The sequence below is a fragment of the Populus trichocarpa genome, chromosome 10 (genome assembly GCF_000002775.5).
Source record: "Populus trichocarpa isolate Nisqually-1 chromosome 10, P.trichocarpa_v4.1, whole genome shotgun sequence".
In the NCBI taxonomy this organism is placed as follows: domain Eukaryota; kingdom Viridiplantae; phylum Streptophyta; class Magnoliopsida; order Malpighiales; family Salicaceae; genus Populus; species Populus trichocarpa.
This window is the reverse complement of record NC_037294.2, coordinates 14,966,589-14,985,224: the sequence shown is the minus strand read 5'-3', so window position 1 is coordinate 14,985,224 and position 18,636 is coordinate 14,966,589. Positions and strand designations below refer to the sequence as shown.

General features: G+C 31.1%; 1 protein-coding gene across 6 annotated transcripts; it reads left to right on the top strand.

The window, feature by feature from the left end:
- The first annotated feature begins 8,871 nt into the window (after positions 1-8,871).
- Positions 8,872-15,827, top strand: LOC7489388 (choline/ethanolaminephosphotransferase 1). 6 transcript variants are annotated; one of them, XM_024611229.2, is made up of 20 exons: positions 8,880-9,174; positions 9,288-9,438; positions 9,561-9,570; positions 9,690-9,740; positions 9,823-9,900; positions 10,039-10,114; positions 10,210-10,232; positions 10,306-10,406; positions 10,625-10,719; positions 10,887-10,955; positions 11,928-11,997; positions 12,437-12,500; positions 12,583-12,623; positions 12,727-12,811; positions 13,727-13,789; positions 14,293-14,351; positions 14,461-14,513; positions 14,717-14,789; positions 15,326-15,368; positions 15,511-15,827. In XM_024611229.2, exons 1-19 carry the CDS (start codon positions 8,937-8,939, stop codon positions 15,345-15,347), a joined length of 1,422 nt encoding a protein of 473 aa, XP_024466997.1. In that variant the 5' UTR covers positions 8,880-8,936; the 3' UTR covers positions 15,348-15,368; positions 15,511-15,827. The 6 variants fall into 6 exon arrangements, 4 of the variants coding, with proteins under 4 accessions (XP_024466999.1, XP_024466997.1, XP_002315978.2 ...); XM_002315942.4 differs by having other exon boundaries at positions 8,937-9,053; XM_024611230.2 differs by having other exon boundaries at positions 9,029-9,174; positions 9,292-9,438.
- The last annotated feature ends 2,809 nt before the right edge of the window (positions 15,828-18,636 follow it).

The window sequence follows — 18,636 nt, the reverse complement described above, 5'->3', positions numbered from 1 at the left end:
TTAGCAATTTTTTCAATGATATAAGAAATTCCCTCGATACAAGCAAAATCATCAAGAACGCTTACGTTGGAGTAGGCAGCTGATCTGAACTTCTTGATTCCACCGTTCGGTCGAATGTCTTCGATGCTGTAACCAAGGGGAGCTTCGTAGAATAAGGTTTTACTACTACTGGACTTTTTCTTCCCACCTTTTGACTCCATTAGATCATTCAGTCTTTCCTACACAAAACAAAATACTGAAAATCAATAACTAAGATCAAAGTAAAGCAACAAACTCAACCTAACGAGAGTAAACAGTCTAAATTTGAATCCAAATCAAAACGGCATGTGAAAAGGCAATCAAATATCTAACAAGCCAACATTCAGAAAATAAAAATTAATATCTAATAATCCCAGATAATTCAACAAAAAGCAAATAAATTAGAATTTGATATTTAAAATTTTGGAACCCGAATCAAGAAATGCGGCGGACAAAACCAAACCGTTAGGCTCGAATTCTGACCATACAAGATCTAAAATCAGTAACAATCTAATATATATGTGTGTGTGCGCGCCCGCGCGTGCGCGCGTGTATGTTAGTGTTGCACGTAAAGACGCAAATCTTAATAATAGAAACCCAGATCTATAATAAAAACTTCAAAAAATATCAAAATCTTCACCATACCAGCTCGGCCACTGACACAACCACCTAGAATAGCCGGAAAAACATGGATTTTACGATTATAAATAAAAACCGTTAAACTAAATTTTCGTAACCATGAATTTGCATCATACGAAGACCTGAAAATAAATAAATAAATCAAACAACAAAGAAACGAAGCGTATAATTAAATTAATAAAGATGAAACTTACAAATACAAAAACGTGCGATTTCCAACGCCAGCGATAACCGAAACGCTATTGATCTTACAGAAATCACCTGAAAACAGCCCAAGCAACCAGAGGAAATAGGTAAAGATGAAAATAATAAGAATTAACACAAATGCAGATTTGCAGGATCAATAAACAACAAGAGAGACGCTTACCGGAATTTGTAGAGAGTGGAAACCCTATGAGTTTTGAAAGGCTAACAGGAAGACAGGATTCTGTTTCTTTTTGGGCTTTTCTGTTTGCAACGAAATTATTGTGAGCTTTTTCGGCTCTTGGGAACCAATGAGTGAATTTATAATAGAATAGGATGTTAGGGTTGGTGGGTTGTGCTCAATTACTCTTTTGCCCTTTACTTTACTGACAGTTACTACCTTTTTCCGGATAAATTATTAGGTGTGTCTAAAGAAATTGTCACACCGACCTACCCATCACTCGAATAAAAAAACTATCAGCACAAAATGTTAAATTTAATCATTTATTTAATAAATTATGTTTAACATATCGATCTTTTTTCATGTTTGATGGCACAGTCATAGGTATAAAATAAAATAATCAACAATACATCAATCATATATCAATACAAATAGATTTAGCATGTGTGCATTTTTATTTGTTTGCTTCGTAATTTTACACGGTGAAACAATTCGTTGTAATAATTTTTTTATAGTTTGGTTATTATATTTATATTTTTTAAAAAAAAATACTTATATAAAAAAAATTTAGTTCTAAAATTATCTATCTTAGGCATGTAAAAATATAAATAATTATTATTATGATTTCAAAACCTAACTTAGGTGTCAAGAGTTATTAGTCGGGATGGTTCCATCATGACAACTTGCATATGATTTTTATGCTCCTGTCCCTCTCCTGGTCCAGAAGGAAACAAGAGGTCTGAATGTAAGATTCTTATGAGTTGGGACTAAAGACTATTTTATTAATTACAAAAATAAAAATAAAGGTTAACTACACCGAGAATTAATTTTATAGTCAGGTCTTTTATAGTTTTCTCGTTTTATAATTTTATAATTACCTTTACATTATGAATTAATAACACTTTATATCCTAGTTAACATGTTAATAAAAATCAACCAAAAAAACAAATTATTTACAAGATATCTCAAAATCACAAGATCATCAGTTCTAATGTCGCTGACATCAGCTAAAGAAAAACATGGATATCTCAGCATCAAGTCCATCTCTTGAAAAATTCTATATCACACGCACAATGAAAAAAAACACCCACTACAAATCAAGCTTGTGTCTTAAATAATTTTATATTAAACATGTAATAGAAAGAACAACCGTTATAGATTTAAGAAATCATCAAAGAATGCTCACCGTGAAATGTCAACTCGACGATTTTTGTCAATGCAGAGACTGCTTCTAGCTACCAATACATGTTGAAAGTGAAACCCTTCTCAACAAACAATCCATCAACACCTAGGTTTTAATTTTGGATTGTTCTATATTTATGTAGAGATGATAAAGAAATCATGTTTAAAATATATATTTTTTATTAACGTGGGTGTCCAGGTCAGCTTGCGCATACATCAACTAATCTCACATATCCTAAAGTTAACGACCATGTAAAACTCTAGTGGCTCTGATGTTTGTGATACTCGAACTAGTAATCTATAGGAAACAAACTCAGGATCTGACCAGTTAAGATATACCTCTCAAAATTAAAATTGATAAATTTTACTTAACTGGTATGTTGCTTGTCGTGTTTATGAAATATTATATACGATGCTAGTTTGATTTGTTTTTTAATTGAAATTTTAAATTGATTTAGAATATAAAATATAATTTATAAAATAATAAAGATAAAATAAATAAATAAACTATAAATATTAAAATTAAATAAACACTAGCAACTATCCCCTCAACATTCTCTTTTTATCGTGGAAAATATATATATTAAAAAAAAGAATAGGATGTCACTTTTGATACTTGAATATAGAAGATAGTATGATTGCAATGTACTTGGTTACGGACGGTTAGATCCTTCGTCTGTTATGCCTTCATGATTTATGTTACTAATTCAGTGGCTTAACTCAAAGAAAATGACAGTGACTTTTCGAAATTTTTCCATGCAATCAAAGTCAAAACGACACCTACGTTCTATTGTTTTTTTCCAAGACCAGTAAATTGGACTTTGATATATTTCCTAGACGATTGTAATAATATATATAATATATACTTTTAAAATTCACCTGCCAGTAAACCTCATTAAGTAAATAGTTCGTGAATTTGGATTCAAATATTCTTCTACAATTCATTTATTGAAAATCCAATGCATCAATAAGTGGAATATTCCACTGGTGAGTCTAAAAAAATCAATGGTTGAAATTTTAATATAATTAATTTTATTAATAGCTAAAAAACACACGACAAAACTTCTGGATCCCTGTCCATTAACAAAATTAACTCATGTTTCTATCTTGTAAAAAAAAATTATTATTAAATATATTGAACCCAAAATATCCTCACAGTTAAGCGGAAAAACAAAACTTAAACTTAAATAATCCTCAAAAACCGTGGGATTCCGCTAACCAAAACTTAAATAATCACTTAAAGTTTTTTTTTTTTTCCGGGTCAGGTATCAAGGAATCACTATTAAAAACAAAACTAGAATGCCTTGTTTTCTTTTTATTTTTGCGATTTTGATTGCCTTTGCAGTAATAAGATGTTTTTTTTTGTGTTTTAAAAATGTTTTTTTAAAATAAATTTTTTTTTTTTTTTTGCTTCAAATTTATATTTTTTTTTCTTTTTAGATTATTTTGATATATTGGTGTAAAAAATAATTTTTAAAAATAAAAAATATTATTTTAATGTATTACCAAACAAAAAAATATTTAAAAAAATAATCATTACAATGAAAAAGAGTTGTCCAATCCAATATCGTCTTTTTATTACAGTTTTGAAACTAGGTTATTTCACAAGTTATCGTCTCAGCTTTGATTTTTTTTTTTTTGTTCTCTAAACAACGCGGGCTCCCAATTCAGCATAAAAAATACTTCCTCGAAAACTGGAAGCGTACGAAGGAGGGTGTCTCAAATAAACAAATTATTATTTCTTTATTTTGTCTCCAACATACCATTCACGCAAACTGATGCTTGACTCATTAAGAAAAAATATTTTTTATGATATCTTATAAGATCTGAATCTTGAATAATAACATGCTCAATCTGTATTAAATTTTATACGGTATCCAACCTCATTTTTTTATTGTAAATTATATTTAAAATTTATTTGATATGTACTTGTAGAAAATAACTTTAGAATTTAAATTATAACCGGGAGACATTTCTAATATATAATTCGTGATAAAAAAACGTGTTAAATAAGAATAAATTGAATAAAGATTATCTAAAATATTTTTTCAAAAATGGTAATATAAGTTGGAATTTAAGAGTCAAAATTCTTGTAATACTTTTTTTAATTGAAAAATAATTTTAATCACATATTATTATAATTCTTCTTTGAATGAAGGGATAAAAAGCCACTAAAGTCCACCTGAAAACATCATACCAAACGAAATAATCTGATAAGGTTGACGGGTTTTAAATCAAACACGTTATTGCCCTTTCTCACTCGATTGACACCCCAAATATAATTAAATGTCGAAGTACCGTGATTTAAAATTTTTGATAAAAATAGCATAATTTAAAAATATTATGGTTCAGAAATATAGCATTTTATATATGTCATGGTACACGACCACGATGTTAATGAGATGCTATGTTTCTAAACCAAAAAAATCATAAAAGAGTTGGATTGTAGCCAAAATGACTAGATTATTTTGGCTGATGGAGGGTTTTTGGTTATTTTCGTGTTTCGAGCTTGAAAAAATTTATAAAATCATAATTTTTATTAATCTAAAATTTTATTTACTTGATGAATTTAGAAAATAAAAATATATATAATTTAGATAAAATTCCAACTAAACCTTGCATTGTTTGAAGAAACCTGTAAAAAATCACAATAACCGCAATCAATGAATTATAACTAAACTCAATATATTATCGTATTTCATGATCACAAGTAACCCCTTAAATGCAATGTGTGTGTGTCTACCCACACACACATGCAAAAATGAATATAAAATAATTAAATAATACAATACTTAAGTAATCCTAGAATATATAGACATAACTCGTCTAACTATACATGTTTATTGGACGATCTAGGCTCGTCAACAGCATGACCGGATCCAACTCCTGCTCTTGCCTGAGTGGTCTTGTCATGTGTCACGGCATCATAAAAAATTAGCCTCCCTCTAGAGTTTTTAAGTCTAATGCAACATATATTTAACCTCTAAATCACACCCTCTTAGCATACGTATATAACCAAGTGCCCAATCACATGAAACAACAAAACTAGACCTATAAGTATTTCTTAATCTAGGAACAAGATGGATAATTTCTTAATCAACATCGTTATCAACATCATCTTCGTCACCAACACCAACACCAACACCAACATCATCTTCATTATTATTAGGCTCAAATTAGTCAAACTACGTTGACCAACAAAAAAATTGTCAAACATAGCATCATTTTTCATATGCATCAAATAATTTAACAATAAACTATTTCTACATTTACCAACTGAATTTGAAGGGCTAGAAGAAGTTGAGATATATGTAGATTTTGATCGACTACTCACATACAATACTATTATGTTCATACTATTTTAGATGAAAAAATCAATTATTGTCTTAAAACTACCACCACACATAATCAGTATAGGATAATATGAGAGAGAGACAATGTCGTGTATTCGAATCGGTCTTCTATTTGTTTAAATTTAAATTATTGACGCGCTTGTAAAACCCGTCATTTTAAATTGTCGCGTTCCAAAAACACGATATTTAGTGTTTAAGAAGCTTAATAAGATTAAACCATGCAATTTCACGGAATTGTTTTCAAATGCATCATTTCCTTACATTTCTAAGTTTACCTTTCTAATTAGAAAAAATAAAAAACCCATTAGAAAACAAAAAAGAATTGCACACGGGGACAGGCAAATTCTCCAGTGTACATAGATTCGAGCGCAAGATTTGCGCAATCCACCGCCCTTAAAGGATGCAAAAACAGACACAAATCTGCAACTTGCAAACAAGACAGCAAGGCATATACTAGCAGCACCGGAAATTTGTAAAAAGCATAACTTTCAAGACCTGACTCCCTTTGATGCCCCCGCGCAATACCGCAGTACACCCTTTTCACCTTCCCAGAAAAAAAAAAAGAAAAAAAAAAAGAGAAAAGGCACGTTCCCCTGAACACTGCAATTTCAGCAAAGACCCGGCATGGGCTTATTGGGGATTTTACTATCATCTACCAAAAGGTTCCAGAACTTTTGAATTCGGTCCAATGATCAATGACCAAAAAAGCTGGACAGTAATAAAATAATTCAAAGATTAGGTAAAAGTCGGAAAACAAGTGAAAAACCCACCAGCGGAAGCATCTTAATTTCATGAGAAATAAGATAAATAAAATCTTTTTTTTTTTAATTTGATCATAAAGATATTCTTTGTTCACTTTATTCGTAAATCACAATTAAGTCTCCTTTAAACAATCTTCAAAATATCCTAGTTATAAATACAGTGTGTTGAAAAAGTATAATAAATTACATTAAATAATGAACATTAAACTCAAAATATTGAGAAGAATATTGTGCCAATCTTAACCACTGTTAGCAAGGTAGAGGTGTCTTAAGTGCTTGTAGTTTACGTGGTGATATTGACAGGCAACCATGCACCCCGAGTTTATACCCAAGCATAGCGTTAGACAGCTAAGACTGGGTCACGGGGGCCTTTCATGGTAAATAAAACTAGACACGTGTCCAAAAAGAGAAGCTTCTTAGGACGCAATCATGTATTGCGTCCGAAGTCATTGAAGATGTCACATCAGGAGGAGGGGTTCGGGCTCTTCTCTTTTTTGGCACCGCAGGATGATAAACGATTTCGACCCTGTTTGGCTCTGCAGTTGAACCTGTATTTGATCAAATTTTAAATTTTTTTTTTGTTAAAATTGAGTGCGGTTTGTATTTTTTGGATCATTTTGATGTACTGATGTCAAAAATGATTTTTAAAAAATGAAAAAAATATTATTGGCATGTATTTCAGCACGAAAAGCTATTTGAAAAGCAACCACTACCACATTGCCAAATACGCTGGTATGTTTAATTTTTTAAAATTATTATAACGTGTATATGTTAAAAATAAATTTTAAAAAATAAAAAATATTATTTTAAAATAAAAATATTTTAAAAAACAATTACTTTTATAAAAATAAATTCTATCGATATTTTCATTGGTTTTTTTTAAGCAACAGACAAGACAAGAATAATGGAAACGGAATAAAAGAATATGTCTTGAGAGATGGAAAAAATAAGTAAATTGGTAAGAAAGTGACCGCAAAACATATGGTCGAATCAGTGCTTCGAACTTTGGAAAAGGAGTGGCCCAACCGCAATACATATTTTTTTATTTGAATCTCATAAAAAACCATCATACTTTCAAACCAAACATTTCTTATAATATAATCGAGTGAAAAACTTAACCGCATTTTCTAGCAAAAGCAACAGCAGAATATGAAAATGTTATTTTTTTATTTAAAAATATATATTAAAGTATTTTTTTTTTAATTTTTAATATCAATATGTTAAAATAATTAAAAAATATTAATTTTAAACTAAAAAAACCTAAAATTTTTAAAAGCTTTGTACTGTAATGCAAAACAATCCCTAAGTATCGGAAATAAATTCTGTTGTTTCTCTTTTTCTCTTTTAACTAAAAACCGTATCATTTGCTAATTAAAAAATAATTAAAGTCACGAATTGAACAAATCTCTAACTTGTTTTTTTTTTAATAATTCTTATCTTTTTTTGTAGCAGTCTTTTTGTCGACAATTTCTACTCGGGAATCATGCCCTCCTTTATACTCCTTTATATCTATGAAATGAAACTTTTTATATATATATATATATATATATATATATATATATATCAAGTGAAAAGTATCTTCAATCGGAAGAGTTGCATTTCCATGTTGTTGGACCAAATAAATATAAATTCCACGAGCTCAATTACCATATCATCCTTCCATGCCAATTCCCATTTTTAGTTTTTCCTTTTTAAAAAACACCCCGAATTAATGGTCTTTTGGCAGTAATCTCTCGATATCTACAAGTTCAAATTGCTGGTAAAAATATGACGAGGAACATAAGCAAAAAACACCAAATAAAACATGAGAAGTGTATAGATACTATTTTTAGGAATATTTTTTCCACGCAATACTATTTTTTTTGGGGGGATTCAATAGGTTTTTTCTCGAAAAAACGAGGGATGCAGACAACAACATAAAAAATGTAAGGAAACATTCAACAAGGTTTTTAAATGCAAGAAAATATTTTGTTTTTATTCAAAGGGTGCTAAAAAATAAAATCAATTAGAGAATTAAAAAATTATAATTACTATAACAATGTTAAAATATAAAAAAAGTTGTTAGGAAAATATAGAAATTGAGCTATGTATGTGTGAGCTTATTACCATTTTTTTAATAATTATTATTTTATGTTAAAGTTTATTATATAAATACTATAATTTTTTTTTAACATAAGATTAAAAGATAATTAGTATATATATTTTATACCCACAAAGAAAAAGTTGTATTTTTTAATATGAGATTTTTTTATTTAAATACTTGAACTTAAAATAATAAAATAATATCTTTTTAATATAATTTTGTTTTGAAATAATTTTTTTATTCACGGCATAAATTGTAATTTTTTTTTTATATTTTATACAAAATTTATTTAAAAACTACTTTAAAAACCCATTTAATCATTTGTTTTTTATTTAAAAATATATTAAAATAATATATTTTTATTTTATTTATGTTACTGGCACATTAAAAAAATTTAAAAATTTAAAAATTAAAAACATTCTATAACCGCAGATTGTAGGCAGCATAAAAATAATCTCCCCTTTCACACGAGAGTGAAATAACTTAATTTATGCTCTCTCCCTCTTTCTCTCTCTTCCAGGGCGGGAGATAAATCCATGCTTTTAATTTTTTGCTCTTTCCTAGAATCTGCACCCAAACCTAGCTGCTCTCCAAAAAAAAAAAAAAAAAAACAAAAAATCTCCAAATCCCTCTCGGTATCGCCATTCCCAACGGTACAATATTTTAAGCTTTCTTATTTTCATATCAAACAATTTCTGTTCAGATCTGTTGTTGTTTTTCTCAATTACAACAAGAAAAATCATCCCAGTTTCAGATCCATTTTTTCTTTCTCAGGTTAGCTTGAAAACCTCTGTCTGCCTTTCCTTATTAATCCTGTAGAGACTGACACAATCATATTAGCTTTTTGATGATTTGCTCTGTGTGCGTTTGTGTTTGTTTTTGAGTAGCTAGGTCAGAAAAAATGGGATATATAGGATCACATGGAATAGCAGCACTTCACAGGTACAAATACAGTGGAGTAGATCACTCTTATGTTGCTAAATATGTTTTGCAACCCTTTTGGAGCCGTTGTGTTAACTTCTTCCCTCTTTGGATGCCGTAAGTTCTTTCTTTCTTTTCTGCTCTTGTAATTTGATTTCAATTAGAATATTCACTAATATTTACTTGTTTGTTTTTGTATCGAAATGGGTTTTTTTTATGTACTTATGGATGCACCTCAGACCGAACATGGTATGGTGAACCCAACTTTATGCTTTGATCAGTGATGTTAAATTGTTGGGCTATGTTTTATTGCTTGTTTGCTTTTTTTTTTTTGTCTAATTTGTTTTTTTTCTCTTCTAATTTTTTAGATTACGCTTATGGGATTTATGTTCTTAGTGACTTCTGCTTTGCTCGGATATGTAAGTGGGGGATTTCGTGAAAATGTTATTTATGTGATGATTTTTCTGTTCTAACGTTTGTGGTTTATGTTTCTTTTTCTAGATATATTCACCTCGCTTGGATACGCCTCCACCAAGATGGGTTCATTTTGCGCATGGATTGCTTCTATTTTTATATCAGGTTTGATTCTAATTCTCACGGGTGGTGTTGTCAGTATTTTTTTTAATATTTTTTAATGGCGTGCCTGGTTGTAGACAGGGTTTAACGTGTTTGTGACATGGTTTTTTATGGGTTTTTGTTTCTATTTTCATTTGATAGACTTTTGATGCTGTTGATGGAAAGCAAGCGCGGCGGACAAACTCGTCCAGTCCATTGGGGGAGCTTTTTGACCATGGTGATTTATGTTGTTGGATCTATTTGCCTACTTTTACTATTTGATATTGTTAACTGTTGCTGAAATTAGCTTTTGGTGTTTTCAATGTACTGCAGGATGTGATGCGCTCGCTTGTGCAGTATGTGTTTTTCCGTCTCTGGTTTTTAAGTCTAGCAGATTCAGTTTCAATATCTGTTTTTGTTGTTTTTCAGTTTGAAAGCTTGGCTTTTGGTAGCACTGCCATGTGTGGAAGAGATTCTTTCTGGTTCTGGCTTATTTCAGCTGTGCCATTTTATGGTGCAACATGGGAACAGTAAGTGATATAAACTTGCTTGTTATTTGTTTTGTATGGGTTTGAATGATGTAATATGACTTCATAAGTGCCATTTAAATTTCTCTTCCTTTTGCTCAGACCTACTGCCACTTTTTTTTCTTGACTGAAGTCTTCTGTTCCATTATTTTTCTTGAGTTCTCACTTGTGTGGCTTCTGTATGTTATTGACAATTTGAATATTTGGTTCCTTGCATCCAGCTTTTTCACCAACACTCTCATTCTTCCAGCAGTTAATGGACCCACAGAGGGTCTGATGCTAATATATGTGGCACATTTGTTTACAGCCTTAGTTGGTAAGTTCTTCCTACTTGCAATACCACTGCTTATTTTGCTTGTGATATTTTTATTATAGCACATCATGGTAATCTTTTGTTGGTCCTTTTTGCTTCTCTCTATCGTCTCTTTCTCTTCCACTTTGATATTTTCAGTTTGGTATTAACTCAAGTTCTTTTCTTTTAAGGTGCTGAGTGGTGGGTTCAACACTTTGGGATGTCTTTCCCATTCTTGAGTTGGGTGCCATTTGTAAGTGGTAAGAATCACCAATTCCTCGATATACTTGGTGATGAATGCATCATTCCAATCTTGTGCTATTTTTCCCTTTTTAGAGATAATTGATGACTTTGTCAATGGTTTTATTCCACCTTATATGTCACCGACTGAAATGAGCTTTTTTGGATATCTTTAGCGGAAACTTTTGTGCACAATATCAAATCATGTGTGCAAATCTAAGACTAGAATGCTTTGCAATCTACCTTTTTTGTTCAAGTCCAATGTAAACAATTTGATGGCAATTGGAATAAAATGTCTTCACTCTTGGTTTAAAAATGTTTTGTGCTTGTTTGACATTTGAACTGCTTTCCATTTAAGATATGACATACTCATCATGTTGCTGTACTGCTGTTTTTTTTTTCTTCTGACTGATCAACTGTTCAGCATGATAATGGCTCAATAAACACGCAATCACATGTTTTAAACACTTGTCTCGATTGCTTATGCAATTCAGATCAAGTACTTATTCAATTTATTCTTAGTTGCTTATAGCCTTATATATTGTCTTGTGTCACTGCTTGTTCTTTTTATTTGTGCTCTTCGATTCGCTCTGATGTATCAGCATTTGCTATTTTCATGGAGCAATTTGCTGATCTCATCTTTCTAATTTTTTTTTAAATAATACATGTTTTATGAACTGATGTTTGAGTTGCCAGATTATATCTTATAATTGGTGGGACTTTACTATGGTTTTTGTCTTTCGTATTATCTGCTTGTGAAATTACACCCAATACTACAATGTCTATGCTAATTGATTTGTCATTATCACAATCCTGGTGGCAGAAAGACTAGTTAAAATAGGCAATGATGCTTGTGTTATTCCCTTCTTACTTTCCATTTGCTCATTATTTTGTTCTCTCATTGTCCTACTGTACTTAATTTCATAGTTTTCTTTTACAGTTGTAACTCACCTTTTCGTTTACCCTCTCTGTTTTCTCTCTTTTGACTTCAGAAATCCAAACTTACAGAGTCGTGCTGTTATTAATGACAGCTTTTGCTGTTATACCCACAGTGGCATTCAAGTAAGCAATTCTATATATCTAAAATGGCTGAAAATTTACATCTAATGTTCTTAGTTTTGGTCTTTTCCTTTCTTATCCAATTGCATCTCAGCTGATCTTCCCTGTTGAAACTTTGTATGGCTACCTATTTAATTATGAAGAAAGACAGATAGATGAGGGTTATTTCTTGCACATGCTGAGAAAATGACATCATCATCATCATCATTTTTTTCTTTTGAAGGGGTGGCGGGGGTAGTAGGGGTGGGTTTTTTTTGCTGTTGCAGATGTGCTTGATTTTGCTTCAATGGGGTCATTTGTGCCAAATGGTTCGAGTGAATGGTTCATTTTAGATTTCCTTAGAGGTCACATGTTGGCCAAGATTGCAGCTGTTTGGTGAAGTTTAGCTGGGATCTCAATTACATAATGTGATATATTTGTGCCATATGACCTTTTTCTGCAGCGTGTCCAATGTCTACAAGGTTGTTCAAGCAAGAAAGAGCAGCATGTTAATGGCTTTAGCAATGGTAAATCTACAATCACCTGGACATCCCTTTCTTAATTGTATGAATGCTATTTAGTTGTCTCATTATTCTTTATTGCTGTCAGCTTTACCCTTTTCTTGTGCTCGTTGGTGGGGTCCTAGTGTGGTATGACTCAACCTGCAATATTTTTATTAATGTTGTTCTTGATGTTCTTATTGGGTTTGACGTGAGGATCTTGGTCTTCATGTGGATCTTTCTTCTCATGCAGGGATTATTTGTCTCCATCTGATCTAATGGCGAATTATCCTCATTTGGTTGTATTGGGAACTGGACTTGCATTTGGGTTTCTTGTGGTAAGTTATGCAATGTTTACATGAGTATCTTTTGAGGAATTATGTGTCTCCCATCTAGTTTGTCTAAATTGCTGTTCTGTTGCCATTTCAAAGCGAAACTCATTAGCTTAGTCGTGCTAAGGAGATGGTTGATTGAGTTGTACTAGGAGCCTGTGGTCCTGGAGTTCTGCCTGAAAGTTTGCCAGCTGCAGGCATTTGTATCAAATCGGTGATGCTGATTCCAAATAGATTGACTATGTTATTGACAGGGATTTATTCCAATTTAAACTTTCTTTTACAAAATGATTTCTGAATATGCGACTTCGAAACCTTGTGTCTCAAAGCACACTCAAATGTTGGTGGGACACTGTTGCAAAATGCAGTCGTACATGGTCGCTAATTTTTTGAACATGGTGCAAATTAGTTTCACCATTGACCATGCAGATGCACCACCTCCCATTCATGGCTGTTATGTGCACTTTTGAAGTGGATTTAGCACATTATCAGGGATCTTACAAAATTTGAAATTTTACCATGATATTTCTAGGAATGCTGATAAAAGTTTGTCACATGGTGGTTGCTGCAAATTGGCAGCCGTTGAATTCTGGCAAAAAAAAAAAAAATATAGAGAAAAGGAAAGGGAAATCATTTTGTAGATCCCAAAAGGAATTAGATTCATTCAAGTCCACGGTTAGCATATGTTATCATGACAGCTTCTTACCACTGGCTGAAATCGCATTGGAAAACCACGTGCAAATAACAGTTTTGTATATCTTCATGATGTGTTTACAGTGGGTGTTGGGGAGCTGGGATCTAATTGTATTCTTTTGCGTGTGCTGCTGTGGTAGAAGTTTTAAATATCTTTCTAAATTATACAAGTGCTGCTGACAATTGACTTGTATTGCACCATTTCTGAGAGGAAGTTTCATTTGACAGGGAAGGATGATTCTGTCTCACCTGTGTGATGAACCAAAGGGATTGAAAACCAACATGTGCTTGGTATGATTTGTTCCGTTCTTTACTACTGAAATCATATGTAGTCTTAAAGTTTATTCTTATGCTTTGGTAGAAAGAGTGTATTTTGTGATTTTGCTGTATGTCACCAGGTTGCAGAAATATTTTGATCTCTTATATATCAAATTTTTAAATGATTCACTGAAATCCAACAAATGTTTCTGCCTTATCTGAGTTGTTTCACTGACAGTTGTGAGATACACCAACAGCTCACTTGTTGGAGTTAATTTGCTCCTACTAATGAAAAAAATGCACACTTGTTCTCCTTGAAGAATTCATATCTATGTTCTGGAAGGAATATTTGTGGGAGGGGTGTTTGGTGTTCTCCAGTATCAAACTGGTTATTGTTGAATTTCCTTTCCCACAGAAGTTTCTGTTTCTTCCCTTTTCAGTTCTCAACTTTATTCCTGTGAGATTTATATTATTACATGTGAACTTAATTATAAACCTAGTGCTGAACAACTAAGTTCCATGTTTTCTTCCTGCAGTCTCTGTTATATCTACCATTTGCCATCGCAAATGCACTCGCAGCCAGACTGAATGATGGGTAAGTGGTAACTGGTAGTGTTGTTTTTTATTCTGATTTTAAACAACGAGAATTTGATTTGATATATTTTTTATTGTGGTGTTAATTTTATGAGAAACTTTTATTGCAGAGTTGCTTTAGTGGATGAGTTCTGGGTTCTTCTTGGTTATTGTGTATTCACAAGTATGTTCTGGTTACCTTGCTTTGTTAATTCACCTATATTTTTTACTTGTTTTACACTAGAAACTGTTCTGTACATGTTAATCAATGTTTTGTTTTCTGATTTTGCATTTCTTGGTTTCGAGTTGGTGTAATAATTCCTATTGCTCTTACCATGTGTTGTTACAGTTTTATTTAATGTCTTACAATTCCTTTTCTGAACTCAGTGCTACTCTATTTGCACTTCACCACATCTGTCATCCATGAAATTACAACAGCTCTGGGAATATGCTGCTTCAGGTGAGAATCTGGATGTATAAAGGATTGTTCATGATTTTATTTGGTTCAGTTCAGTTTGCGAGGAAAATTCAGATAAAAAAAGTCATAAAGGTTTCAGCATAACCCAACCACGCTGAAAGCTCATTAGACCTAACTGAAAACCAAGTAGATCTGATCTCTTGAAGTCAAATCTGAACAATACCAAAGGCTACTATCAAAAAACCAAACCAAATTAAATTATGTGAGCTAAGCCAGATTAAAATATGTTAAAGCAAAGATATTTTGCACGCAATATATATGTTAAAGCAAAGATATGGTTCAAGGTTTAGTATATTGGGTGATCTTGGCATTTGATTCTCCAAAGTCTAATGAGTGTGCTTAAGTTGTCATGGATCAATCTGATTGTGATCTGCTTGTAGCATCGATGGATCAATCTGATTGTGATCTTGGTATTTGGTTGCTTTTACAACAAAATTGATTCTTAAATGTGCTTATTGTCTAGGAAATTCCTGCAAACAGGATCTTGGTTGCTAACTGCCTCCATTCTTAATTTACAGGATAACTAGGAAGAAAGCATGAAAACAACTGTTCTGATTTTCGGTATGTCCTTCCTTACTCATGTTCTGATTGTTGTCTTACTGTACCCAGATTTTTGGAGTGAATCCAATACGGTTTTTGATTATGGTTCTATCTTGTATTTTATGGTTTAGTGATTTCATGTTACATTATGAAATTTTTTCAGCTGGCAATTCTGGTGCAGCAGGGCAAACGATTTGGAATGTCATTTTTGGTTCAACATTGACGTAGCGTTGTAACTGGATCTAGTGGCACTGGGTCTGGTTCAACCTCTGTTGCAAACTATTTCATTAATGTGACAATAGAGTTAGGCGATTTGGGGAATGCACGCTTTTTTTAAGCACCGTTGTGTATTGAAATTTATGATGGATGCCTGGGCTATAGATGTTGGGGATCTTTTTGGATGAACACCGTTGAGTACTTCATTTCAGGGACAGTCAATGGTAGGCTGTTGCCGCATTAATGAAGCGTATAATTGCTGAATCCTGTGCCTGGTTAACGCCACCTTCTTGGTTGAGACCTTCCAGTTTCATCTGGTGCTTTTAATAGGTATCATCATTGTTTTATGCTGAAGTTTTGGTAGTGGTGAAGACAGTTGCCACGAATCTTTTAGAATAATGGCCTTGGAACTGAAGTGGTTTTTTTTGTTCCTTTTCTTTCGAGAGGCGGGTCTTTTGAATGCTTTACAGAAGCGAAAACCATAGCAGTATACGCTACTGTCTTGATTTTTTTTTTTTTTTCCTGCATTGCGTTATTTTGGCTCAACTTGTACCCTCTACTACTACCACCAAAATTTGAACCGTCTTGTAGAAATCTGCTAAGATTACTAATAATCGAATTAAGGTGATGAATTATGCAACATGTAAGGCCGCTATTAGAAATAATTATCACACAGAGGACGTGAGAGATTAATAGCGTGTTTGGGAGTGGAGGTTGGGGTTATTTTTTAAAGTATTAAAGTAAAAAAAATTTAAATTTTTTTCAAAAGTTAAACAAGCTCTAAAACTGAATTAAAGTAGATAAAAAAAATATTAATACATACATTTGGAATATACTTCTGGGACGTTTGCGATTTATCATGGTGGTGGGTGCCCGGGGGGGTGTTATTCCTATATTTACTAAGACTGTTTATTTTATGAAAAGTAGTTTTTGAGAAATTATTTTCTATACTTTTTTATGTTTGTTTGCTATTAAAAAAGTTGGTCAATAAAAAACACTTTCCGGTCAATGAAAAATACTTTATTATCAAAGGAAAATTTAGCTTGATTTCCAGGAAAGTGTTTTCCTTTTATTTGGGGCGGAAGACACTTTACAGAAGTTGTGAAAAATTTAGAAATATCATATTATTTGCTGATTATGTCAAATTTGGTCCTCAAATTTTTGATTGCTATATATTTTGTTTGAATCTTTTTTTTTTTCAATTTTATCCCTTAAAATTTGATTTAATTTGATTTTTATATTAACTTTGGTTTTTATTTTTATGTTTGTTATTTACTTTTTTCTTATTATTTTTTTAATTGAAATTTTTTATCTATCAAATTTGATCATCATTCTTTTGATTGTTACTTATTTTATTTAAAATAATTTATGAAATTGTAATTATTATTATTTTAATTTCATCATCTTTCAATTTTTTTATCTGTTAGATTTGATCTCTAATATTTTGTTTATTATTTATTTTATTTGAGATAATTTTTGAAATTAGATTTTTTTTCAATTCCATTCTCACTCAACTTTTTAATTTGTAAGATTTATTCCTTATTATTTTAATAAACTTGAAAAAAAAACATTAATAAGCTATTTTCCATAACATAGCCAAATACTGAAAAGTGTTTTCCAACTTATTTTCCATGACACTGCAAAATATTAGAAAATAATTTACTTTCAAGAATTCACTTTCTAAGAAAATCACTTTCCAAAAGAAAACTATTTTCCTGCAAACAAACATGACCTAAATAATTTTTCTATAATTAATTGAGTGCAAAAATTCAATAAGGATGCCAAGCATATTAATATCAACTATATCTATTTTTACAGATTAATCAACCACGACTGTCTTTCATAAAACTCTACCAATTATCCTTTACTCCGGAGAGAAAATCACCCTTCAATTAGGGCAGCTATGTCTCGCGTGTGTTTGGCTAGTAGCGAGTGTGTTTGGTATTGTGGTTATAGTTAAAAAAAAATTGTTTTATAAAAAGTGTTTTTAGTTGAGGTTGGTTTGATATTTATATATGTTTGATTAAAACTGTGGTTAAAATTGAGGTTGATCAAAAAGTAGTTTAATGTGTTTGGTTAAGAATGCTTTTTAAATTGAGATTATAAAATAAATAAAAAATATACATATTAATATTAATGGTTTTAAATTTAAATATTGTAGATTTAACTACTACTATTACATCATGAAATAAATAATACTTTATATAAAATATTTTTTATTGTTTCATTAAACTATCTATAATTTCATTACGTACAAAATTCATCTGATAAGAACTATAGTTTCCATGATTTTTTGAGTGTGCAATAAAATTAGGTAAAATATTATCAGGAATAAAATTGAGATTACAGTACAATTAAATTTAATTCACCCTAAACTAGTTTTTTTTAATAAAAAAATATTACTGTTCACGTTCACGTGAACAATGCGTGTGAAATCAATTCACTACACTGGTTTTTCAGAAAAAAAAAAAACTGTTCACTTTAATGAACTGTGTGAGTGAAGAAAAGCAGCACAGAGCTGCTTCCATTTTTCCTGTGTTTTAAACAAAATATATAGTGGGTCCCATTAAAATTTAACTGTGTTTTTGTGTTTACCAGACAATTGTTTAGCGGTGGTTGCTTCAAATGCAGAAGCAACCACGAAAACAAACGGATTCTTCTGTTTGAGATTGAAGTTAAAATATTCAAAATTTATATTTTTTTATTTAAAATTAGTTTCTTATAATTTTTTGAGTGTTTTTATATATGAATATTAAAAATAAATTTTAAAAAATAAAAGAATTATTTTAATGTATTATAAGCTAAAAACAATTTAAAAAAAAAACAATTAATACAATCTTAAATACCTCTACATCCTCACCTCCTCCCGTACCAAAGCCTAACGTATTACTAAATGACTAAAATGGCACTGTATATTGGTTACTTGACACGACTGATCTGTCGTCGTCAAATCCGATGGTAGTGAAATTTAACGTGTTGCAGAGGAGCAGCTTAGATGATTTGTTAGAAAAATATTTTTAGATAAAAATTAATAAATCTTAGAATTTTATACTCCAACTCTCTCTCTCTTCAA